Source organism: Triturus cristatus, chromosome 12 (genome assembly GCF_964204655.1).
Source record: "Triturus cristatus chromosome 12, aTriCri1.1, whole genome shotgun sequence".
NCBI classification, from domain to species: Eukaryota; Metazoa; Chordata; class Amphibia; order Caudata; family Salamandridae; genus Triturus; species Triturus cristatus.
In genome coordinates this window covers 10,252,874-10,279,447 of record NC_140595.1, presented here as the reverse complement: position 1 = coordinate 10,279,447, position 26,574 = coordinate 10,252,874, and the positions used below count along the sequence as shown (strand labels likewise).

The following is a 26,574-nucleotide window of genomic DNA, read 5'->3' as shown; positions in this document are numbered from 1 at the left end:
TGAAAAAAGGGGCTGATTTACGTAGTGTGGAATTGTGTGGCATTATTTGGCATAGTGTGGTGTGCAATTATGCAGAGTGGAATTATGTGGCATGTTGCGGAGTTGTATTTTGTGGAGTGTAATTATGTATTGTGGAGTGTAAATATGTGGCGTGAAGTGCATTTATGTAGGTTGAAGTGCAATTATGTGTAGTTGAATTGTTAGGAGTGTAATTGTGTTGTGTGGAGTATAATTATGTGGTGTGGAGTGGTATTAAGTTGCATGGAGTGCTATCATGTGATGTGGAATTATGTGGCATGGAGTAAAGTAGAAATATGTGGTTTTTAATTTCTAGATTTGTAATTATGTGGCATGGAATGGTGTGGAGTGGAATTATGTATAATTGAATTATGTAGCATGGAATTATGAGATGTTCAAATGTGCTGTGTGTGGTAGAATTATGCGGTGTGGATTTCTATGTTGCGGAATTATGTAGTAGTTGAAAACTAACATAACAAGCCACTTAGATGCAATTATGTAGCGAGTAGAGGAAATATGTTGTACGGCACGCACATGCAGTCCACGCACATCTGCGCACTGTTAGGCACTCTGCTCCTTTATTACAGACATTGTACATAACTCTTTGATGATATGTGGATCCAGTTGTAGAAGGCCTTGAGCAACCTCATTTTACTGTTTCGAGTTGAGAAATATACACAGAAACATTTTTTAAAAAGGCATACGAGAAATCAGTTGTTGCAGTAAATTGAGCCGCAAAGTTGTTTCCTTGCACGGAAGTGATGTCATTAATAATGTTTCAATTTTCTATAGCTCTGTTGAAATCATATGACAGATCTGTAAAATGCGGCAAACGTGTACATGTGGCGCCTGACAGCTTTCTCAATATTCCCCAACAGAACCAGCTTGGCGCATTCCCCGTTACATCCATTTGCCGGAGTTCATCGACACCAGTAGCCAACTTCCGGCATCGGGCTCAGTGCTGGAAAGAATCGAGTTCTTTAGAGGTCGTGTGGACTTGCGACCCAGTGCTTTATCTCTGTATGAACATTGCATAAATAAACGAGGGGCAGCAAGCACAAAGAGCGTGATAGAGTGAGGAGCTGGCGTGGGAGAGGGAGGGGGGGAATAAATAGCCTGGGGTAGTAAGCGCTATATATGGAAAATTCTACTTACCAGTATGCATCTGTTCTTGGCATGTAGAGCTGCAGATCCATACACTATGCATGAGATCGCCATCTGGTGTTGGGCTCAGATGCTTGCATCTTGTTGTTGTCTTTGAAGAAGTCTTTTGTAGTCACGAGATAGGTGACTCCTCCCTTGGACGATAGCGCGCATGGTCATCGACTCCATCCTCAGATTGTTTTTCGCCATGATGGGAAATGATGGAGTCAGTAAGAAATAGAAAAGATGTCCATGTGAGTGTATCTAATTAAGATAATACTGGAACGGATACAGGTATCCGGGGAGGCGGGTGGGCGTGTCCGGATCTGCAGCTCTACATGCCAAGAAGAGATGCATACTGGTAAGTAACATTTTCCGTTTGAGGCATATGAGCTGCAGATCGTACACTATGCATAGACCGTACAGCAGTGTCTCCCCTAGCGGTGGTCAGCTGTATCCGTTGCAGTGGTTTGAAAAAGTGTTTTAAGAACAGCTTGGCCTACAGAAGCTTGTTGTTTAGCCTGCACGTCAACACAGTAGTGTTTGGTGAAGGTGTGTGGTGTAGACCATGTTGCTGCTTCATCTGAGGGGATGTTCCCTAAGAATGCCACGGAAGCCCCTAGTTTGCGTGTTGAATGCGCTCTAGGGGGAATTGTTAATGTGCGTTTAGCTTTTTGGTAGCATATTTTAATACATTTTACTAACCACCTGGCGATCCCAGCTTTGGAGATGGGGTTACCCTTATGAGGTGGAGAGAAGGCTACAAACAGTTGCTTCGTTTTTCGAAAGGGTTTAGTTCTGGCGATGTAATATAGTAGCGCTTTTTTAATGTCTAGTGTGTGAAGGGCTCTCTCTGCTACTGAGTCTCGGTTTTGAAAAAACACCGGTAACTCAACCAATTGGTTAAGATGGAATGCAGAGATGACTTTGGGAAGGAATGTTGGATTTGTCCTGAGAACCACCTTGTTACGATGTATTTGTAAGAATGGTTCTTGTATGGTTAAAGCCTGGATCTCACGTACTCTCCTGAGAGAGGTAATTGCGACAAGGAAAGCTACTTTCCATGTGAGAAATTGAAGTTCACATTTATGTAGGGGTTCAAAAGGGGGACCCATGAACCTGGTAAGAACAATGTTTAAATTCCACACTGGAGAGGGTGGTAATCTGGGAGGAATTATTCTTTTAAGTCCCTCCATAAACGGATTAATTGCAGGCACTCGAAATAGTGACAAGTGTTGTCTATTTTGTAAATAAGCAGCAATTGCTGCGAGATGTAACCTTATGGATGAATATGCCAGATTACAGATTTGTAAGTATAACAAGTAACAAATGATGTCCTGGATGGAAGCATCCAGCAGATCAATATGATTGTTGTTGCAGTAGATGACAAATCTTTTCCATTTTGCTGCATAGCAAGCTCTAGTAGTAGGGTGTCTGGCTTTTTTAATGATGTTCACAGAGTCTGGCGGAAGGTTAAGATAACCGAACTCTAGGACTTCAGGAGCCAAATCGCTAGATTCAGTTGTCCTGGATCGGGGTGCCTTATCTCTCCATGGTTCTGCGTTAGCAATGTTGGGGAGAGGCATAGTTTTTGGTGTGAACTACTGAGAGTTCCAGTAATGCTGTGAACCATGGTTGGCGTGACCATGTGGGAGCTACCAGGATCATCCTGAGAGACTGTTGTCTGAGCTTGCGCACTAGGGGAATCAGTGGGAGTGGCGGAAAAGCGTACGCAAATCTGCCTGACCAATTCATCCATATCGCATTGCCCTTGGACAACGGGTGTGGAAACCTGGTGGCCAAGGTTAGGCATTTTGCGTTTGTGTGTGTGGCGAACAGATCGATTTCTGGTTGACCCCACATCTGAAAAAATGATTGAAGAACTTGGGGCTGAAGTTCCCATTCGTGTATTTGCTGTATCTGTCGACTGAGCAGATCCGCAATCTGATTGTGAACTCCTGGAAGATGTTCTGCAAGCAGGTATATGTTTTGTGGAATGGCCCATCTCCAAATGCTTTGTGCGAGCTGGGACAGCTGCAAAGAATGTGTGCGCCCCTGTTTTTGTATGTAATACATGGCTGTCATGTTGTCCGTCCGGACTAGGACAGTCTTGTGTTGTAGTTGGAACGATTTGAGTGCTAGGAATATTGCTAGCAATTCCAGATAATTGATATGGAGCACTTTTTGTTGAGGTGTCCATATGCCTTGAATTGTAGGTTTTAGGAGATGGGCTCCCCAACCGGTGAGTGATGCGTCTGCTGTTAGCACTATCTGTGGAACTGGCTCGAGGAACGGGCGTCCTTTAGACAGGTTTTGTATGTTCCACCACTGCAGAGAGCGATGTGTGCGGCCGTCCACCAACACCAGAGCTGTTAGTTGTCCTTGGGCCTGGTTCTACTGATGTGCTAGGCATTCCAGTAAGGGGCGCATTTGAAGTCTTGCATGACGTACAATAAAGATGCAAGAGGCCATCATTCCTATGAGTTGCATGAATACCCTTGCTGGGAGGTAGTGCTGTTGTTGAAATTTGGCAACTAGGGCTTGCATACTGGCTATCCTGGCTGGAGAGGGATATGCCAGAGCTCTGGAGGTGTCTATTGCGGCCCCTAGATACTGATGTATGTGAGAGGACTGGAGATGTGACTTGTTGTAGTTTATTGTGAATCCCAAGTTGTGTAGCAGCTGGATGGTTTGAGAAGTGTGATGAACACACTGTTTGTTACTTGGCTTTTATCAGCCAGTCGTCGAGGTATGGAAAGACATGGATTTGTTGTCTTCTGAGGTGTGCTGCTACTACCGCCAGACATTTTGTGAACACTCTGGGCGCGGTGGTAACCCCGAATGGAAGGATTGTGAATTGGTAGTGTTGTCCGTCCACCATGAATCTTAGGTATTTTCTGTGAGCGGGGTGAATGGGAATATGAAAGAAGGCGTCCTTGAGATCTAGTGTGGCAAGGAAGTCACCTTGTTGAAGTAGTGGAAGAACCTGTTGGAGAGTGATCATATGAAAATGATCTGATTGGATATAGAGATTGAGGGGTCTGAGGTCGAGTATTGGCCAGAGGGTGCCGTCCTTTTTGGGGATTAGGAAATACAGCGAGTAAACCCCTGTTCCCTGATGTTGTAAGGGAACCGGTTCTATTGATTGCTTTTGAAGCAGTGACAGAACTTCTTGCTTTAAGAGCGTGAGATGTTCTGTGGACATTGGACGCTGTTTGGGTGGTATGGTGGGGGGGGGGGGGGGGGATGTTGCTGTAAGTTCCAGGCAGTAACCATACTGGATAATTTGTCTTACCCACCTGTATGTTGTAATGGAGTTCCAGACAGGCAGGACCTGTGAACGTCTTCCCCCAACCAGAGTGGAATGGTCTGGGGGGAATGCAGGGAAGTCACTGTTTATTAGCGGGGGAGGTCCGGGTGTTATTGTTACCCCGGCCTCTTCCTTTGTTGTTGTTTCCCCTGTATCCTCCTCTAAAATATCCTCTATTGGGGGATGTTTATGTTGTATTTTTGCAAGAAGTGGAGGTAGTGTCTGTTCCCATGTTTTTGGATCCCCCTCTAAACAAGGAGCGACGAAAGGAACCACGTGTGGATGGAGACTGTAACGCTCCCATGGACTTAGCAGTCTCCGTGTCCTTTTTCCTTTTTGCAGGTGGTGTCTACAGCCATTCCAAAAAGTTGTTCTTGATTGAACGGCTGGTTGAGGATGGTGATTTGTACCTCTTGTTTAAAGCCTGACATGAGTAGCCAGGCATGTCGTTTAAACAGCACACTAGTGTTAATGGACCCAGAGGCTGCGTCGGCTGCATCAAGGGCACACTTGATTGAGGCGTTGGTTATTAATTTGCCTTCCTGAATCAAGTAATTTGCCTGAGTCTTGCACTGCTCAGGCAAGTGTTGTTATAGGGTTTCTAGTCTGTCATAGTGAGCCCTATCATACATCGCAAGTAATGCTTGGGTATTAGCTAAGCGCCAGTGATTGGCTGCTTGGGCAGCAATTCTCTTGCCAGAGGCATTTAGCAACTTAGACTCCTTGTCCGGAGGAAGTGCGTCATTGGAGGTTTGTGAGTTGGTGCGTTTTCTAGCGTTAGACACTACTAGTGAGTCTAGGGGTAGCTGCCCTCTGATGTAGGCGGGATCGCCGGGGGCAGGTTTGTATTTCTAGTTCTCACTGGGTCTTTGAATATGTCTGGGGCATGTTTAATGACCCCTTTGAGCATTGGCAGTATTTGTACAGATTTTTGCGACTGTTGAAAAGTGTCTAGGAGGAAATCCTTCTCTGCCGGGTCTGAATACATGTGAACGCTATGGTAAATAGCAGCTCTGTTAACAAGCTGCCCAAATCCAATATTGTCATCTGGGGGAGATGGTTTTGTTGGATATGGCTGGGGATCTGGGAGGTCTGGGGGATCTATTGGGTCGTCGTAATCGACCCAGTCATCTTGTGGCGTGTCCGTATTATTGTCAGGGTCAGTGAAAGGGTCATTGTTGCCCCACCCCCTACGTCATCATCATCATCATCATGTGGTGGTGGTGTATTAGGAAGTGGTGTAGGCTGTGGAGGTGAGAGAGGTATAGGAGGAAGAGCAGGAGTAGGAAGAACAGGAGACGAGGGTCTTATAGGTGAAGTGGCACAGTCCTTTTTCTTCAGAGGCACTGCAGGAGTGTCTGTTGTGTCCAGCTTCCTCTTCCTTTGTGGCACAGCGGCCACATGTCCTGTTTTGGGGTCGATATGCAATTTTTTCTGGTTTGAATCGACGTGATCCAGTCGAAAAAGTTCTTCCTCCTCGACAACCACTTTCGGCGCCGACTTTTCCGGGTCCGAGCGGGGTTACGTTTTGTGCTCCGAGGCCTTAGGAGGTGTTTTAGAGTCCTTTGGCTTGGCTACGGAGACTGAAATCTTCTTCGGCTCCGAAGGCTTTGGTTTTGGATCCGAAGGTTTTTCTTTCGACGTCGAGGTGGTCAGAGACGATTTCTTTTTAGGAGTAGGGTGGTCACCCGGTTTCGGTGCCGAAGGCACTTTCGGGATGGGGATATACGGTTTGCTCGGTCCCGAGTTACCGGAAGGCTTTTCCTTTATCTTCGGAGCCAAGTCCGAGGGCGGGGCTTCTGAAGTATGTTTTTGGTCGGGACTGGGGCCAGCAGGCGAAGTCTTGACCAGGGCCTTCTTTTTCTGGGGTGGGGTGGCGTTAGGGACAGTTGTACTCACTCGTTGACCAGGAGTGATGTGGTTGTCTGAATCGTCTGTTTCGGACACGATGTCGAGGTCTTCGGAATCTTCTTCTGGGACATCTGGGCCTTCATTAAAGATGTCCGCTGGTGCCGGGGCTGCTTTCTGCGCCATGATGTGTCGTCGGGCCCGGCGATCACGGATGTTTTTTTTGATCGAAAAGAGGCGCAGGCCTGGCAATTGTTCTCGTCGTGTTCTGACGAGAGACACAGGTTACAGACCTTGTGATGGTCACTGTGTGGGAACTTCCCTCTACACTGGGGGCATTTTTTAAATGGAGTCCTTTCTATGAGCTGCAGGCCCGACAGCGTGGATGGGCCCAACGGCCCGCGTCGACGACCGGAATCAAGTTGCTGAGTTGTACGTCGAAAATCACGCGATCGATAACAATACCGGAGAGTGTGCGCATCGAAAAAGTTTGAAAAACAACGTTTCGAACCGAAGCGCAAAAGTTACATCCGAACCCAATGGCGGAAAAAAAACAATCTGAGGATGGAGGCACTGCCCATGCGCACTATCGTCCAAGGGAAGAGTCACCTATCTCGTGACTACAAAAGACTTCTTCCAAGACAACAACAAGGTGCAAGCATTCCAGCCCAACACCAGATGGCGATCTAATGCATAGTGTACGATCTGCAGCTCATATGCCTCGAACATACAATTACAAGCACGCACTTCTGAGCTCAATGGTTACCTCTTTGCACTGCCACTCAAAAAAAATAAACCTTTGGCATCACAGAGCCTCACATTCTTAATCAATAGAAGGCAGTACCTGCTCCCAAGCATCCGATACATATGAAGTTTACCCTTATGTTTGCAGAATAACTTGGCGCGCACATGTGCAGTTCTTACAGGCGAGCAGGCACACTGGCAGGAGGGCTTCTTTAGCTGTCTGTCCAGCTTGGTTTCACAGCACAGGAGATGGACTCACACTTCAGCTGAAGCACTCAAACTGTGTGTCAGTAAATAGCAATGGGAACTGCTGCGAGCTGACTAGGCATCACCTTCACCACGCTTGAGGTCAATCCGTTCTCAGGGAAATGGGTGGGTGCTCCACAGAGCCATCTACATTATACAGTGCTGCAGATGTCTCAGAACAGAGTTTGGACCAGCCGTGCACACTATGGCTTTTATGTCATGGGGTATAAAGTTGAGGATTGTCTCTTTATCTTTGTAAAATTAATCTGGGCTGTTTCTTTAGCTTCCGGTATATTTCTTCTGAACAATCTGTTAAACTGTATTGTATTCAACGCTCTGGTTCCATATTTACTGGGTGGACAAAAATGAAGGTAATGTGCTTCACTTACATTCTAAACTTGATGCTACAGTAATTATTTAAATTGTTCACAGAGCAAGCTGAATTATACCAAGGTGTTAGAAAACAATGAGAAATCCCAAAGAGGTTTGTTTACACATTTTTGTTCAACATTCGATGTCAAATATGCTAATTTCATGTCAGCTCATGGCATGCAGAGGCTTATATGAACCATGATTCTAACACTAACCTTGCATTTTGACCTCCACATGTTTTGGGAGTGTTTACATTCCCATATCGGAGCGCTCAGCAACAGAAAGCAAGAGCCTGGCTGGCTGGCTGCCGTGGAAATATTGCGCAAGCAGCTCCGGGTGCCAGTAACAAGGCGGCATGACTGGCCTTCTCACATAATGGGGAAGCAATTACCAACAAAGCTGCTGGGTCCAGCACCAAGATCTTAAAGCAGCAAGATCTTAACTACCATCAAAATAAATATAGAGATGCACTCAAATTTCTGCAACTAAACTGAAACAGGCGGTAGCATAATGTAGGATGTAAACCATGTGTGCAATGACCTAAGGCAGTCCAGTGAGACTTAAAGTGCTACTCCACCTGCGTTAATAAAGTCAATCGTGGTGAGAGAGTGCAAATGGAAGGCAGCTGCGAGGAGGGTACTGGACTGTAAAAAACAAAAAAACAAATCTCACCTCTGCAGTGTGCATCGTATAAACAGGTAACAAAAGGGAGGAAAGGGTTAAAGGTGGATGCGCTGGGAGGGTGACTCAGTGAGGGAAACATAGGATAAAAGCTGAAAAAAATAAAAATGCAGATTCTTTTGGAGGCAGGATGTGGTATACCGTCTAGAGCTGCCTACATTGTAACTGGGAAACAGAATTCAAGCCTCAGCGTTGGCTCTCCGAGCTGCAAGGATAGGGTGGAAAGAAAGTGCACTGAAACATAACATATCACTAGTGAAAGGATCCATGTAGCAGGGGCATGTCGCTAGGGCGGTAACAGAAAAGCCACAAAGTGGCTCAAATGTACACTATGCACCAACAAAAGCAATGGAATTTGTAAAGGCAGATCAAGTAACCAATAAAAAAAATAGGCGGGAGTGTTCAAAACCCACAAAGGGATTACAGCATGCACCGCTGAGCAGCACATGCGTGCTAACTCTAGACTCGACCTAAAAAGCAGTGCAATGTTAAAGCTTGGGAAGGCCATTAAGCATTCACTTTAGTAACATATCTATCATTTAAAAGAGACAAAACTTCAACCAATCAGGTTGTAGCACCCTCTAGAACACTCCCCTCAGAGACTTCTCTCTCTCGGATTTTCAGAGCACAAGTGTGAATATGCTTTAGATCAAAGAGAAGGTGAGCCTCTCAGGGGAGGAGGGTAGGGCACATGTGAATCTATGAATGATACCAATACTGGAGAACTACAGTTACAGGTAAGTAACTTATTTAATCCTCCAGTATTGGATCTTTCATAGATTCACATGCTTGAATCAGATTAAGATTAAATGGCACGGTTGAACATCAGAATATTATATATATATACATTATCTACTGGCAGTCGCCAGTAGATAGTTATAGTTAGGACCGTGTTTCCATAGGAAATCTGAAAATTCTATTTTGAATAACTTTGGCGCCGGTTGACGAAGCCTCGCGAAATTTTCAAAACTAATGGGGCGCTCCGCTCAGCTCCTACTCTGAAAGTCTCGGGGTGATTCGTCAAGCGGGGGCCGAGAAAAAAGGAGGGTCCCAAAACGCGTTTTCCCCATGCATTTTCCCATAGGACCTTTAGTCGAAGGTACAGCCCGAACGGCTGAACAGAATTACTTGAAATTTGGCAGAGGTAGTCCTCAGGTCAGGGATGTGCCTTTTGCATATATGGTGTCAATCTGTTCAGTAGTTCCTGAGAAAATTGCAGTTAAAGCACATACATATCTATAGCAGCGCACCGTGCGCACACCCTAACGTGCGCAAGCGTAATTCTGATTGGTGGTTACATGTCAGTCAACGTTCGAATCGGTCGAAATCAGGAAGTGTCGGCCGCCATTTTGTTTGTTGTGGGTGCGAGAGTGAAAAATAGAGGTGGCGAACGTGAAAAGGGGCAGGGTAGAGAGTTCCTGAACCCCTAGCCTTTGTCAGGGGGTCCATAAAGGACCCCGAAGGGTGAAAAAATATATATATATATTTTTTTAAATCGCAGGGTGCGCGCACAGTGAAAAACCATTAAAAAAAATTTTAAAAAAAGAATTGCATTTAAAAAACCGTACAACTTCACTTAAAAAACCATAGGTTTCACACACGTTATAGTTAGAAATTAGCATTTAAATATCCTTGCAAATTCACTTAAAAAACCATAGGTTTCACACATGTTTATAGTTAGGTGGACATTTCACTCGTAAAAAACCAATGAAATTCCACCGTTATAGTTAGTTCAGATAACTATAACTCGCGCGACCGCCACTCTATCACAAGGATGATGTCATCAGTGATGTCATGAGTGATGCCACTGACCATGTCATGAGTGATGTAATATGTGACGTCATGAGCAGTGGATTGCGGGCGTGCGAGTTATAGTTATCTGAACTAACTATAACGGTGGAATTTCATTGGTTTTTTACGAGTGAAATGTCCACCTAACTATAACATGTGTGAAACCTATGGTTTTTTTACGAGTGAAATATCCACCTAACTATAACCTGTGTGAAACCTATGGTTTTTTAAGTGAATTTGCAATGTTTTTTAAATGCTAATTCCTAACTATAACGTGTGTGAAACCTATGGTTTTTTTAAGTGAATTTGTACGGTTTTTTTAAATGCTAAGTTATGTATTTATTTATTTAATTTTTTTCAAGGTTTTTCACCGTGCCCGGTGCACTTCACGCACCGTGCGCGCGCTTAGGCCGCACGGTGCGCAGCGCGCACCGTGCGCGCACCCCGCGATTTTTTTCAAAAAAATCAAATGTTTTTTTCCCCTTGGGGGTTCTTCTGTGACCCCCTGACAAAGGCTAGGGGGTCAGGAACTCTCTTCCCTGCCCTTTTTTCACGTTTTCCACCTTTTTTCCCCCTTTCCTTTTCAGTGCAAGAGACAAAATGGCAGCCGACACTTCCTGATTTCGACCAATTCGAATGTTTACCGACATCTAACAACCAATCAGAATTTCGCTCGCGCACGGTGCGCGCGTATAGATATTTATATGCTTTTAAATGCTATTTTCTCAGGAAATACTGAACAGATTGACACCAGACCTGCAAAAGGCACTTCCCTGACCTGAGGACTACCTCTCTGCCAAATTTCAAGTAATTCTGTTCAGCCGTTCGAGCTGTACCTTCGACTAAAGGTCCTATGGAAAAATGCATGGGGAAAACGCGTTTTGGGACCCCCCTTTTTTCTCGGCCCCCGCTTGGCGAATCACCCCGAGACTTTCAGGGTAGGAGCTGAGCGGAGCGCCCCATTTGTTTTGAAAATTTCGCGAGGATTCGTCAACCGGCGCCAAAGTTATTCAAAAATAGAATTTTGTGATTTCCTATGGAAACACGATCCTAACTATAGCCCTCTCATGAGTTTCCTCATCCCTCTTCAGGTCTGCTATTTGTGATTCCGGCCCTTACGGTTGGAGTCCTTTACTCTGTGACCCTAGTTTTATTCTTTCATGTTTTATCTTTTTATCTTTCGTTTCTATATATTTTTTCATTAGTCACATTGATGACTTCCAATCATGTAACTTCTAATTCTAACCTTTGCATATTATGTTTCTTTCAGGAGAGAAGGAAGGTACCTACCCACTTCACAGGTCGCCTAACCTTTTCTTCGATGTCACTCTATCACCATTAAGAAAGAATTGGGTACTTCTATTGCGACTGGACACCTCTAATATTGGCACAGAGAGTAATAAGATAAGTGTCTTTTGGTTATCCAATAGTCAAGGACATAATGATCTAATATTTTTTTAAAGATAATTTTTTTAAAGATAATTTGCTGATAATTGTTTATACATTATATAGGTTGCAATGGAACTTTATGAGCACTATGCCTACACCTATGTATATATAATTTCTGTTATGACCTTTGTTAAGCCGATGCTTCATGTTCAACCAGCACAGCGGTTACACACTCAGGTCCTGTTGAGCCATAGATTGTCATATGTTAGCATTGAGAGACTTTGCTTTACCAGCCACTGCGCCAGACATACAGGCTAATTTAGCCATTTATCATGCTTGTATTGATTCAGATAGATCGTTATTAATGCACAGCACTCGCCCATGTTAGGTGCTCTCAACATTTATCATCACATTGCCAATTAACTACAACAGTCTCAGACAGGCATTTACTTTACCCACTAATATTATGCCAGATACTCGGGCTTTTCACTGCCGTTTGTGACTTAGAATTCTGTCTTGGACACAGCAGCGCGGCCAGGGAGGTTACGTATATCTCTTCTTTCAACCTGTCTTGCCATACATATCTGTATTCACATTAAGTATGCGGACAAGAATGTTGTTTGAAAATTTATCTGCACTGTTGGTCATTGGAATGTTTATTACTTCATTATTTGCATTTATGTTTCCATATACTGACCTTTGCAAGATGGCGGCTGTTACCATCCGCACAGTCCTGTTTCGACTCTTATACCTAATAATGTCATGTCCGGTGTATGTAGTCGCAAGATGTTTTGTTTTGCACGGTTTCATGTGAGCAAGGCTGCGGACGCAGTCGAAACGCGTAATGAAATAAAACCTGGTCTCTATCACTTTGTGGATCTGTCGTTTACTGGCCTGAGAGCGCACGTAACTTTGGAATTTTGGAAATTTGATTGCCAGTCGCTTCGCTGGCGTGTACGCCACTTTCCAAGGGGCTAGCTGTCCAGAAGGAGCTGTTGTAACTTGGATATATATATATATATATATATATATATATATATATATATATATATATATATATATATATATATATATATATATATATATATATATACACACACACATATATATATATACACATACATACACACATATATATATACATACATATATATATATATATATACATACATATATACATACATATACACACATAGACACACACATATAGATATACCATGTGAAATGTACACAATACATTAGTGAATGGCAGGATATCCCTTACTATGATGGCTCACCTTTATTGGAAAAGATGCCTGAACACCGCCTGGCCTACTGCCGCATTGCTGTGGACTGTGGAATCCAAGCGTTAGTGCTGTGTAAAGATGTGTCTATTTTCTAGGTCGCTGCTCTGCGGATATCTGGGATAGACACACCAGCAAACAACACTGTTGAAGTCGATATACTTCTAGCAGAATGAACTCACACTTTAGTCTAACAGTATGCCAATATTTTGATGAAAAAAACTGTATGGCATTAGTTATCCATCTTGCTATTTTCTGCTCAAAGAGTGGATAGGCCCTCCTAGGAGCACTTCATTTCATTAATAACTGATTGGATTTGCAGAATTGTTTTGTTTAGTCAAGGTAACATTTTAGACATCTCTTGTCATCCAAGGAATGTAAAGTCCTTTATGCTACATTCTTGGGATCTGGGACAAATGTCTTTAGAATTATTAGTTCATGTAAATGGATATCTGATGGGACTTTTGGAATGAATTTAGGAGTTGTTCGCAGATCAATCTATCACGCCTGAAGAAAGAGTTTTTTGAATGGTGAATGCCTGTATTTCACCTATTCATCTTGCCAACGTAAGTGCCAGCAGAAGAGCCATTTTCCAAGAAATAAACTTAATGTCTGTTTTGTGTATAGTCTCAAATGGGCTCTTCATTAATTGTGGGAGGACTTTATTCAGTTGCCATAGCGGAGGAGGATATTTTACTGGCGGGCAAACCCTAAACAGCCCTTTCAGAAATTGCCTGATGAGTCTGCTAAACCATAGCGCAGGTGATGTTGATAACCTTCTGAAGTGAGTTCCGACCGTTAAGTGCAACTAAATGAAACACAACAGTCTCAATGCCACAGTCTCAAGGATAATTTCTTTGGGGACCCTCAACCACATAATCACATTCTGCGAGTATGGCAACCCCAGCATGGCATGGTGGATAGCGTCATCACTGGGTCTGTTACTTGAGTGTCCCGTTCTCCAAGTGACTGCGTAACCCCCACCAGGAGGGAGAGTATGGATGTCAACAGCGGTGAGTGAATTAAAATTATCTCCTATCTTACGGGTAAATCTTTATTCGGCTGGGGAGAGGCACGCAGGAAGGCTGCTGTGGACAAATTTCAAGCAAAGCTTTACCCAATGTCCATAAATATCCCTCTACAACCATGAAGCATTAGAAGTGCCTGCTTGAGGTTTAGGCTTAAAGACAGAGCCGATTACCACTAACCATCTTGAGCAATTTGTGCTCCTAGACTAAGACGGGTGAGTGAACGTACCTCCCTTTTTCCTTTTGGAAAGCCCTAAGAGACTAGGGCCCCAATATTGTTGGTCCAGACGACCTCAGGCAATCACCATCACTGCTTCGATTCAGGAAGGGCCTCAAGACCTGGCTCTTCGACTGAACTGCAGAATCCCAGAGCCTTGAGTCCCCCAGAGCCTTGAACTCTTTCGGGTGAGTAGTTGTGCTTTAGAAGAACCCTGATTGATTGATTGATTGGCTGACCTCTGCAATCCTAGGGACCATTGTGAACATCCCCACTCAGGGTGCACAGAGAAAGGGAAGAGCGGCTGCATCAATCCTGTGGTTTCCGATCCGTGTCAAGTCACAAAGTCAATACACTTGACACCAAAGATACAGAAGGAAGGCAAATATTGAAACATTAAGGAGAGAGATGTTGAGAAGTAGGCACGCCTACTATTTTATGTTAGGACACATGACGTTCAGTCACATGTAATTGAGGGGGTCACATTTATTACCAAAATCTTTGACAGTGAATGTCAGGCTACGAGAGATGGATGATACCGAGCTAGACTTCCCATTCTCGGCAAGTATCTCCGAGAGAAATTACATTTGTATTGGATCTCTCTCTCAGATGTTAACTAATAAAGGAGTTGATTCTGAACACTAGCCTCATAGCAACTCCACCAAAGAGAATATCCTTCATCACTCCACAGGAGACTAAAGAAAGCAAACTTCAACTGACAGGACTACATCACAGCCTTGCAATACAGTACGTAAATCAAGGACACACACACCAGACTCCAACAAAATCCTACAGCATAAGGGGGAACACATCAAAATCTACCTAGGGCACTTACTCTCCCATTTCTCTAACTACGTCAACATTTGGAGTATCACCAGTGGACAAGAGACTAACATGGGAATCTTGCGAAACAAGCGTCAAGTTCCAGCTCTAATTCTTTTTCTTTCAGATACGATAATCAGTTGCATCGGAGACAGTCAACTGCAGCTCCCTTTTATATCATTGCTATAATTGATCCGGGTTTAACTGTGCTAACAATGGAGATATTTTTAACACTGACCATCTTTAAAGCTGAAACCCCACAGCTGCTCAAAAATTATAGAACACCAAAGCAAGATTGGGAGTTCTAAAAATCAGATCCGCCTTCTGATTTAGCACCACACACACACACACAAACGCTTGCCATAAATTCATCTGGTCAGTCTACATAAGGAATCAATTTATCGCTTTCTTCAGATGCCTCTCCTTTGTAAACTAAAAGTTCCTTGACGTATGCAACTCCCATCAACAATATATGATCTCTGTTCTTTACTTAAAGATACTGAACTGCTCTGGTCTAGTTCACATTACTTAAAGCTTTTCTCAATTCAAACAATGCAGTTTTTGCTCACAATCAAGCTGCACTTCTCAGGCCAAATGGAAGCAGTCAATGGATAGAACAATACACAAAAAATTCAATCACCATCTAATTTTCCACTTATGGATGTATTGTTGTACAGAGAGGACAATAAAATAAAAAAAATATGGCTAGAATCTATTACAAGATGAATTTCAGGATGATTTTAATCCTGATAGAGAAAGAAGGTCCTTCAATCAGCAGACAAAAGTGTTTGCGTCTGTGCAGTGCTTAATTTTTAAAACAATAAGTGGAGGCGCGCCCAGATTGCTCAAGGAGCTCACCACCATGTTCATAAACATTGGAGGTTGCTGAATCCCAAGCCAGCATAGTCTTGATTGCACCTCATGCTTTTTCTTGCACCACTCTACTCTTCATGTCTCCATCTCCCTCCTACAGGTTCCTTTTCAAGCTTGCTTATTCCTTTGTCATTTTTCTTTTTACCTCACCCAACTATTTTCTCTGGGTCAACATTCAGCGATGAAATATACATGCTGATCTCCAAAAATGAGTACCACATGCAAAGAAAGGCACTATTTCAGCACTGAGTCGGAGTCTTAATGCTACTGGCCCTTTCTGCTTTACTGAGAACCATCAACCATATCATCTTGTTGAAGGGGATAACCAATCGGGTTGATCATTTAGGCGGAGCCTTAAATTGTAGCTTCTTTTTTCTTTATTGTGAAATTGGTGGTGCCACAAGGCCTTTCATATCACCAATTGTGTTCGTTCTCGGTCTATGTCCTTTTGCCAATATCAATTGACAGACAGATGGAAGACCTCTGAACTCTCCCTCATTAAAGCTTACTGACAAATAAAGAGGTTCAGGATTGGGTTCAAACTAACATCCCCAAAAATGCCAACTGTTCATTTTTAAAGTTGTTTGTCATTTCAGCTAAACATCTGTCCAGAAATGTCCACGTTCAGACATTTGTTAGCATATATTGTCCGGCTCCTACACGCTTTCCTCTGTATTCATTTATAAGCATATAGCCACTACGACAGTAGTATTGCCCGGCCGCAATACACTTTCCTCTGTATTCATTTTTTAGGATATAGCCCTATATCTACAGTATTGCCCAGCCGCAATACGCTTTCCTCTGTATTCATTTGTTAGCAAATAGCCACTATGACTGCAGTATTGCCCAGCCGATATATGCTTTCCTCTGTGTTCATTTGTTAGCAAATAGCCCTATAACTGTAGTAGTGCCCGGCCGCTATACGCTTTCCTCTGTATTCCTTTGCAAGCATATAGCCACTATGACTGCAGTATTCCTGGCCGCTATACGCTTTCCTCTGTATTCCTTTGTAAGCATATAGCCACTATGACTGCAGTATTGGCCAGACGTTATACGCTTTCATCTGTATTCATATTTATAAGAATATAGCCACTATGACCGTGGAATTGCCTGGTCACTATATGCTTTCCTCTGTATTCCTTTGTAGGCATATAGACACTATGACTGCAGTATTGCCTGGCCGCTATACGCTTTCCTCTGTATTCCTTTGTAAGCATATAGCCACTATGACCGTGGAATTGCCCAGCCACTATATGCTTTCCTCTGTATTCCTTTGTAAGCATATAGCCACTATGACTGCAGTATTGCCCGGCCGCTATACGCTTTCCTCTGTATTCCTTTGTAAGCATATAGCCACTATGACTGCAGTATTGCCCAGACGTTATACGCTTTCATCTGTATTCATTTGTAAGAATATAGCCACTATGACTACGGAATTGCCCGGCCGCTATACGCTTTCCTCTGTATTCATTTGTAAGCATATAGCCACTATGACTACGGAATTGCCCGGCTACTATATGCTTTCCTCTGTATTCCTTTGTAAGCATATAGCCACTATGACTGCAGTATTGGCCAGACGTTATACGCTTTCCTCTGTATTCCTTTGTAAGCATATAGCCACTATGACTGCAGTATTGCCTGGCCGCTATACGCTTTCCTCTGTATTCCTTTGTAAGCATATAGCCACTATGACTGCAGTATTGCCCGGCCGCTATACACTTTCTTCTGTATTCCTTTGTAAGCATATAGCCACTATGACTGCAGTATTGCCCGGCCGCTATACGCTTTCCTCTGTATTCCTTTGTAAGCATATAGCCACTATGACTGCAGTATTGCCCGGCCGCTATACGCTTTCCTCTGTATTCCTTTGTAAGCATATAGCTACTATGACTGCTGTATTGCCTGGCCGCTATACGCTTCCCTCTGTTAGCATATAGCCACTATGACTGCAGTTTTGCCCAGGTGTTATACGCTTTCATCTGTATTCATTTGTAAGAATATAGCCACTATGACTGCGGAATTGCCTGGCCGCTATCTGCTTTCCTCTGTATTCCTTTGTAAGCATATAGCCACTATGACTGCAGTATTGCCCAGACGTTATACGCTTTCATCTATATTCATTTGCAAGAATATAGCCACTATGAATGCGGAATTGCCCGGCCACTATATGCTTTCCTCTGTATTCCTTGGTAGGAATATAGCCACTATGACTGCAGTATTGCCCAGACGTTATACGCTTTCCTCTGTAAGAATATAGCCACTATGACTGCGGAATTGCCCGCCCGCTATACGCTTTCCTCTGTATTCATTTGTTAGCATATAGCCCTATAACTGCAGTATAGCCCAGACGCTATACGCTTTCCTCTGTATTAATTTGTTAGCATATAGCCAGTATGACTGCGGGACTGCCCAGACTCTATACGCTTTCCTCTGTATTCATTTTTAAGCATATAGCCACTATGACTGCAGTATTGCCTGGCCGCTATACGCTTTCCTCTGTATTCCTTTGTAAGCATATAGCCACTAGGACTGCAGAATTGCCCGGCCGCTATACGCTTTCCTCTGTATTCATTTGTAAGCATATAGCCACTAGGACTGCAGAATTGCCTGGCCGCTATACGCTTTCCTCTGTATTCATTTGTAAGCATATAGCCACTAGGACTGCAGTATTGCCTGGCCGCTATACGCTTTCCTCTGTATTCATTTGTAAGCATATAGCCACTAGGACTGCAGTATTGCCTGGCCGCTATACGCCTTCCTCTGTATTCATTTGTAAGAATATAGCCCTATAACTGCAGTATAGCCCATACGCTTCCCTCTGTTAGCATATAGCTACTATGACTGCGGAATTACCCGGCCGCTATACGCTTTCCTCTGTATTAAGAATATAGCCCTATAACTGCAGTATAGCACAGACGCTATACGCTTCCCTCTGTTAGCATATAGCCACTATGACTGTAGGACTGCACAGCTGCTAAATGCTTTCCTCTGTACACCTATCTGGCAGCTTAGATGCTGCCAAGTACATTCTACACAGCGCTTATCACATCAAAGCTGCATTTTTCCTTTGAAAATCTGAAGTCCTCACATGCTTCCTCTAAGGACTCCGATTCAAAGAACATAAGCAGGATCATACCTGTACAGTCCCTTCATTTGACAACTAACTTTCAATGTGCTCCCTATTTCTTATCAGATGGGGCTGCCAAGCTACCTCAATCAACGGAAATTCATTATAAAATGTCTTACCACGATCTCTGCATAAGATCAAGGAGCGATACTAGTTCAGAAAGGCAAAAATACAAGGGTCTCTTCCAGGTAAATCTGCTGCCATATTTTACACCAAATACACAGCCGTATTACCATGGGCATCTTTCAAGGGAGGCGTCCTTCGTTACCAGAAGCTCTTGCACACTCGTATGCCCTATTCACCTCTCTTCTTTTCCCAAGTGATCTGTCTTACCCACCGTATCTCATCACATAGGGTCAAATCCTGCGCTCCGCTTTACCATTACATTTGCGGCCTTCTCACAATCACAATTTGTAACTTTCCTACGAGCCCTTCTAGATGAACACTTTCCTGCTTATTCGCTGCTCTGTGCTCTAGAATTCATGCTGTGGTCTCCTTCCCCCACCCCAGGGTCATGTGTGCTCTTTCTTTTGTAACAAATATCAATGATACTTCCTAACCTGCTCCATTATTGAATGTGGGAGATAGGTAGCATCTCACGCACATCAATCACTGCACTTCTCCTGAACGCAACTCACCATTGGTATCTGACGGCGTCTCAGTGCTGAGCGCATGCGGCGGCTGATACGCTGAAAACACTCTTCAGGTGTGAAAGCAGGATGCTCTGGAAAAGAAGAAGCGGCTCGTCAATGGGCTGAATTATCAGTAAAACTCCCGGCCCACCTATTTTGGGGGGATCCTAGTACTGTGGATAGAAAGTTACAAGAACCAGCAGCGAGACTGGAGCAGCTTTACTGCTGGATCTGGTTTGGTTATATGCGAAATCACTTACATTTTCAACTGCAAATGTAAAAAAAAAAAAGAAAGAAAAAAAACCAATTGCAAACAATAGAACATGTATTTGAACAGCACGCTATCCTAGATTATTGCAGAGAACATATTCTTGTCTGGTAGTAAATAACTGACTGTAGTTCAATTTGCTGCATTAGTAGTCACTAAGTATCACTTATTTACACGGACATCCCCGAGAAAGGTTCCAGATAAATGATGGTTACTTTAAGGGACGTTTACAGGTACCTCACCTGAAATCCTCTACCAAGCTACCACCCTAGAATGTTTTTTCGGCAGGTCGAGCTCCACTTTATTTGGATTAATACCAGGGAAGGCTGGGCAGATAAACTTGCCTAAGAGTGTATGGTTGCAATTCTGTAATACTCAAGTGAGTCGCTAACAAAGTTTAGGAAGTACCAACAGAACTGAATCTGAAAGATGTACATACAGGGGCAGGTACCAAGGAGAATGCATGGGCCTAAACTAACAATACACACAGTACTGACGTGGAACCCTCTCCACAGATACCAAAGACGCACCCCTGAAGAAAAAGCTACTTACCTTTGGTAATGCCCTTTCTGGGGGATACTCTTTCTAACCACACCATATGAAAATTTCCCCAGGTGTCAGACTTGATAAAAAAAAATTGAAGTAGTATTCCTGTGCACAGTAGATGAAGTCTTGTGACTCCGGACAGATGTTGTTCCACTCTGGACGCAACAAACGAGTCTGCATATAAGCAATACCCAAGAGCGCACAAGTCAGTTGCATTCGAAGGCTCATTTGCACCCTCAGACACAGAGCCCTTCTGCAAATTGGCTTGACCAATGTGCAGAACTCTATCATGGAACTTTTTTAGCTGAAAAAGACTATTCTACAGAAAGGGGAGGTGGGAGGGCGGTAAGGTGCCTTCGGTTAGATAGAGTATCCACCAGAAAGGGAGGTACTGAAGCCAAGTAACTTTTTCTTCTGATGATACTTCTAACTGCAGATTTCTCACACTGTAAATAAGATACAAAAGCAGTACCTCCCCAGGTGGATGGTCTGTGGAATGGCTCTAAACAAAAGGTCCCCCAGGACCGAAAAGACCACATGCCTATCCCTATGGACTTGACTGTCAAGGCAGTAGTGCTTCATGAATGTGTGCATCGAGGTCAAAGTAGCAGCCTAATAGATTTCCAGAACAGGTACTCGGCTTGCCAACACATCCTTAGCAGCCTTTCCCTCTAGTGAAATAAGCCTGTAACCCTTCAAAGGGGCTGCTTTATAGCTAAGTCAAAGCAGATTTTACTGCCTAGTGCTATCTATTTAGAGGTAGTTTTTTTCTGTACTGCTTTTCCCTTCTCTTTCCTCGAAGGACTCACAAAGATCTGATCGCCGGCTTAATGGTCTGTGGTACGATCAATATACAGAGGGCTCTCTGGAGATTGAAGCAATGCAGTCTGTCCTTCTCATTTGTGGGGTGAGGCGGGGCAAAGAATATCAGAAGAATGACAGCCTGTCTGACATGAATGGGTATTACCACTTGAGGCAGGAATGCCGCTGGTGCCCTCAAAACCAGTTTGTCAGGAAAAAATGAGGAGTAAGGCTGGTGAACTCCGTGTCTGAAGCTCACTCAGACACCAAGCTGATATAAGACAATTAAAAACACAGGTTTTTAATTTTTAAAGGCTCAGCGGACAACTGTGAATTGGCTCAAATGATGTGCACATAAGGAAGGTAAGGACGAGATTTAAGTCCCATCAAAAAGGACTCCGGCGGAAACAAATGTTGCAAACCTTTGAGGAACCTCACACAACAGGTAATTTAAACAAAGAAGGCTGATCCACCAAGTGCAAAAAAAAAGTGTAAAAAAAAAGAGAGACTGCTAAAAGCCTCTAACAATACCCAATACAGGACCTTGCTAGGCCAAAAACTAAACAAACAACAACACTGCAGACAGTTCGCCATGCAGCAGGTCAATCTGGCACCGGTCTCCTTATAGGCCTCGATCTGCTGCAACATCAACGATGGACCAGGAAATTCAGGTTGCATCAGGACCAGATTCAGAATATGCCCCTCAGAAATTCTGAAGCGAGACGAAGTGGCACATTGACTTAAACTGCGAAGAGGATCTGCCACGGAAGCGACACTTTCAACTTAAAGACTGGTCACGACGTGGCACCAACGGAAGTTTGACAACACAGTTTCGCCTCAAAGTCTCCTGGGGGCTTCAGGTTCATCTGGGCGCAGTCACCTCAGGTCCTGGAGCCGTGTTATGACCTCAGGCACCCCAGGCATACCTCGTAGGGGGTCTGGCTCAGAAATTAATTTGCAACAGGCCCTACAAGATTTAAACCTTGCCTTTTTTGAGCAGTGCAAACTGGTAAAAGAGGCTATCATGCAAGTTGTCGGCTTTGTATAAACAAATACAAACATTGGAACAAAAAAAAGCCCAAGACTGAGCCTCAGTGTGCAGAGAAAATGTTTTGAATGTATATGGGGAAAAAAATAAGATTAGCTGCCTGGAGGTATCGGGGATTTATAAGATTTGGTTAAATCTTAATGAGTCCATGATGATGCAAGAGACGCTACAGAAGTGTTTTTACAAATAAATGTCAGGGTTCTGAATTTCTGCAACCCTGGCGGGGACAGCAAATTAAGTTATGTGGCACTTACATTTGCTCATTTAGTATGGACCTATGGTGGGAACAGCCTGAAGTCAAATGATAAAGTCGCAAACTGACATTTCAGTCACATTTGGATTATTCAAAATAAATCAATGCATGCACCCTCACCACATACGGATGGCCTTGAATACGCTATTTAACAGTAAGATGGCGGCTCAAACAATGCAGGTCTCTCAGCATCCAAGATCAGGCCATAGAATCATATTTAGATGAGAATGACACCCTGCTGGACCTTCGCCTACTTCAGTTTTTTGTAAATGTTTTGATTGGGTTTTACAACAGGATTCATACAGGCAGCCAGTTGGGTTGTGTGAAAGTACAGAGATTGATTAAGCACTGGATTTTGAAAATGTAATACTTATGTACAGTGCATGGTATTCAAGAGTCTCTCAAGTATGAACAGCGGGACACAGGTAGATGATTCCGGTATGTAGTTGCAAGGCACCCAACTGGGGGCAGGCTGGAACTAGGGGTAGAGGGCCACAATAGGGGGCAGTGGCAGGCGGGGTCTAGTGTGGAAGGAACTCCTGAGTATACGTGGGTAAGTGATCAGAGCGGGGGTTATGGTGGTGTGTGGGGGAGCGCTTCCTGGGTCCTATGCGATCTTGGTTAGGCGGTCATCGGGGGCGGGTTTTAGGCCCACGAAAAGAGATGCATGGGGTCAGGGAGGCAAAACGGGTGTAGAGTGCTGTGACTCGAGATGGGAGTAACCGGAGTATAATGTTAGGTGAAGGTAATTCATGGGGGGAGGTCGTTTCCCACGTGCTGCAAAAAGTGAGTGAGACGGGTAACCCATTTGGGGGCAAATAGGCTGCTTACGCAGGTGGCAAACCTCCTCGTATTGGGATGCCTCTTCCTCTGGCTCCCCCATTTTCGCAATGTTTTATGCAAAGCTGCCACTGGGGGTGCCACCCTGCATTTCCAACTGGAGTGTGAGCACACGTTTGGCTAGAAAAAGCACCAGGGCTGCAAAGCGTGTCCACTCTTTTTGTTGTTTCCTACACTTATACATACCTAAAGCACACTACCTACCGTAGAATGAAGTGTATAGAGTGCCTGTGGCCTTGGGCAAGATCTTCACCTCGGTTTAATAACAATTCAATCGTGAAGGGCGGGGTCAGGTAGGCCAGGTGGAGCATAAAGCAAGCGTTTCTAGAGACAAGCTTGGGGAATCCCAGTGTCTGTTCCCATTCTTTGTCATTTAGCACTGTTTGCCGCCTTCATAGCCTACTCTACTTAGCTATTACTGAACAGCAGAATTTTGTGATCAGCTGGTTTTTCTAGAAGTTTAGACGTTTTAGAACACCTCTTTCAATGCAAAAAGTGCCAAGAACATTTAAGATCACAGAGTGAAAATGCGATAATACAATTAAACACACAAACAACTTGCAGGTGGGAATATGCAATGCATATTTACACAAAAAAACATATGTTATTGCCATTCAGTTAACTGCAATACTTATAAAGAAATCCAAAATAAAAGTCCAATGTCCAGTGAAGCCCAATCTGTTCGCTCCACCGAAAACTAAAGATTTCAGCAATCTGACCCCTCAGTCTCTGGGCCATGAAGTTCCGGGATTCAAGTAGATTCGGTATGTTCCATGCCAGCTCAGTCAAAAGATGTGCACATAATTGTATTTGGCCTACAAGAGACGCTAACCAGCCGCAAACTGGACAAAGGGGAAGAGGGCTCACAATTTAGATCGATCACCTACTGAGGTTAGAATAAGGCTCTGCATGCTACCGACTACGGCGGATCACAAGGGCTAAGCCATCACCTCACAGTCCAATCCTAAACAATGGCTTAATAGAAGAAGTGAGTGCGTCTTAATCCATGTTGGTCAAACTACATAATCATGTTTTGAAAGTAATCTTTACTAAAGTGAGAAGAAAAGACCCACATTTCAAGTAAAGTTTTTCTGTTTAAGAAAGGCTTGTAATAGCTAGCTGCCAGGATGATTATGCCATCTCGTATTGTTATAAAGGGTAACATTTCAAGCAGGTAGGCCTCCTCTCAAACTGTTCCTGCGAAAGAAACAGAGTTCACTGTGATGAGAGGAAGCTTTTCACTGAGGAAATATTTCAAAGTAGCAATTTCAGCTCACTTCCCCGACCGACCAAAGACATATTGCTTCTTGCTACCTACATTTAATTATGGCATGGCCGTCCTTGGAAAAAGAAAATCTCTTTTCACTAGAGAAAGTGGAAAAGTGGGTTGGAGAAAGTAAAAAAAATGCTTTATTTAATAAAATTCGAAAAATATTTTTTAATCGAAACATTAAGCCGCTTTAAATCCATTTGCCTGACATTTGTACTACAAGTTATTGGATTATGAACATTCAGTCAATCTTGGCAGTCTGACCTAGGAAACAGGGAGACAGAAGAATAAGAGATTGAACACCTCTATACTGGAGGTCCACAAAATGAAAAAACGCATCCCATTTTAAGACAACCAAGATAATAAACTATCATATTGTTTTGGTTGAGTATCCTGTTGTTCTTTACCCTCACTTCCCATACACCCTCAAGGAAGCACACAAACCTTTCCTATTGTCTTCCACCTTGGGGCTCAGCTTCCCGTTTGGCTTTCTTTGGGTTTCCTCCTCCAGAAAGCGAATTACTCTCTCCTGTTCTTCACCAGAACGGTTCATGAAATCATTCCAGATCTAGGAGAACAGGAATAGATGGTATTAGTGGGCCATACATTACAGCTTACAAGTCCTATATGTTATGAGTCCAGTTAGAAGTCTGCCATGAAGACACAACATTACCTGTGACTGGAAACACCAATTCAAACCCCACGAGTCCTTAAGAGGGGATTCTGCCACCTGAAATATGTCCATCGTTACAGCCTGACCCCAAGCTCTGCACGCTCTAGATGTTTAGACTTCTTGGCTAGAAGACAATCTCATCTGCGTGGCTTCACAGGTGAAAGACTATCACAACACTAGAACATATTACCCAACAACTCGGAACTTCACCTAACTCTACCAGTGCAATGCAAAACTGGGCACGGAGCAACATCATCATCAACTTTATTCGATTTTTGAAGCTAAAATAATACACATATACATTTCAGTAATACACCACAAACAGAGAAACTAAAATATTTTAAATCAATACATAGTTTAAAAACAGAACCATCATCAAAAGATATAAGTATGGGAGTGTCAATTTGCCACAAATGACCATGAACAAGTTTTTAGTGCAGAGTTGAAGATAGAACATCAATCAAGAATGATACCTGTGGGGGAAAAAGGGGCAAAGGGACACAAAATTTGCACTAAAAACACTAGCCAGAAAACCATGATACATAAAAACACAGTTTTGATGTAGATAAAAGTTGCAAATGCAAAAATGCAGGTCTGATTTGTCTAAAATTCAGGGGCAACAAAAGAAGCCTTATGTACTTGGGAAATGAGCACTCATTGCGTGGTATCATAGACTGATATACTGTTGCATGTACAAGGAAGCAATTCGATGGTTTGCATCAGACCCCCTTTGGAAACAAAAGCTAATGGAATACTCCCAGTGTAAAACGAGTCAAAAGATGGCGATGATGGCTGGGCAATTCCAACAGGAGATAGGGCTCAATCCCACTAACAGATTTAACCATTATGTATTTACACATCGACTGCTTGGTTAAAGCAGAAGCCTCTCGTTCAGCTGCCACCCTAGGGCAGAAGGCCTGCTTAACCCAGGCAAGTTCTGTTTTTTCCCCGATGCCCTCGGGATCAGAAAATAAACCCGGTCTCCCTAGATCTTTGAAGGTAAATTTTCTAAAGTGGAGCCACGGTATGTGAGATGCGTCATCCAGGGACAAACAGCCCCGGAGAATTGACCTGTTTAATTTTAACTCCTCCTTGTACCAAACTGAGCACCAAGGTAAAAGCGGGCGAAGGCGAATACAATTTGTAATCAAATTCATGCCCAGTCCTTCATGTAAAATTTCGACTGGGATGCCCTGTCCCAAGGCCAAAAGACCCCTCAAAAACCTGTTTTCGGAGGAGCCTAGCGCGCACCCAAGATGGCCGCGTAGGTGCGAGGCTCCCGAGGACCTCCGCGACCTCCTGCATAAATCCTGACCGAATCCTGTCCTAGATGAGGGGACTGTGTTTGTGA

At 43.6% G+C, this 26,574-nt stretch overlaps 1 protein-coding gene across 1 annotated transcript in view; it reads right to left on the bottom strand.

The window, feature by feature from the left end:
* Window positions 1-26,574, bottom strand: part of R3HDM4 (R3H domain containing 4) — a 203,066-nt gene that overhangs the window by 69,854 nt on the left and 106,638 nt on the right. The window contains exons 4-5 of the mRNA XM_085638078.1: window positions 24,995-25,118; window positions 19,531-19,616 (exon numbers count right to left, since the gene is read on the bottom strand). Coding sequence (XP_085494204.1) covers window positions 19,531-19,616; window positions 24,995-25,118 — 210 coding nt within the window. The remainder of the gene's footprint in view (window positions 1-19,530; window positions 19,617-24,994; window positions 25,119-26,574) is intronic.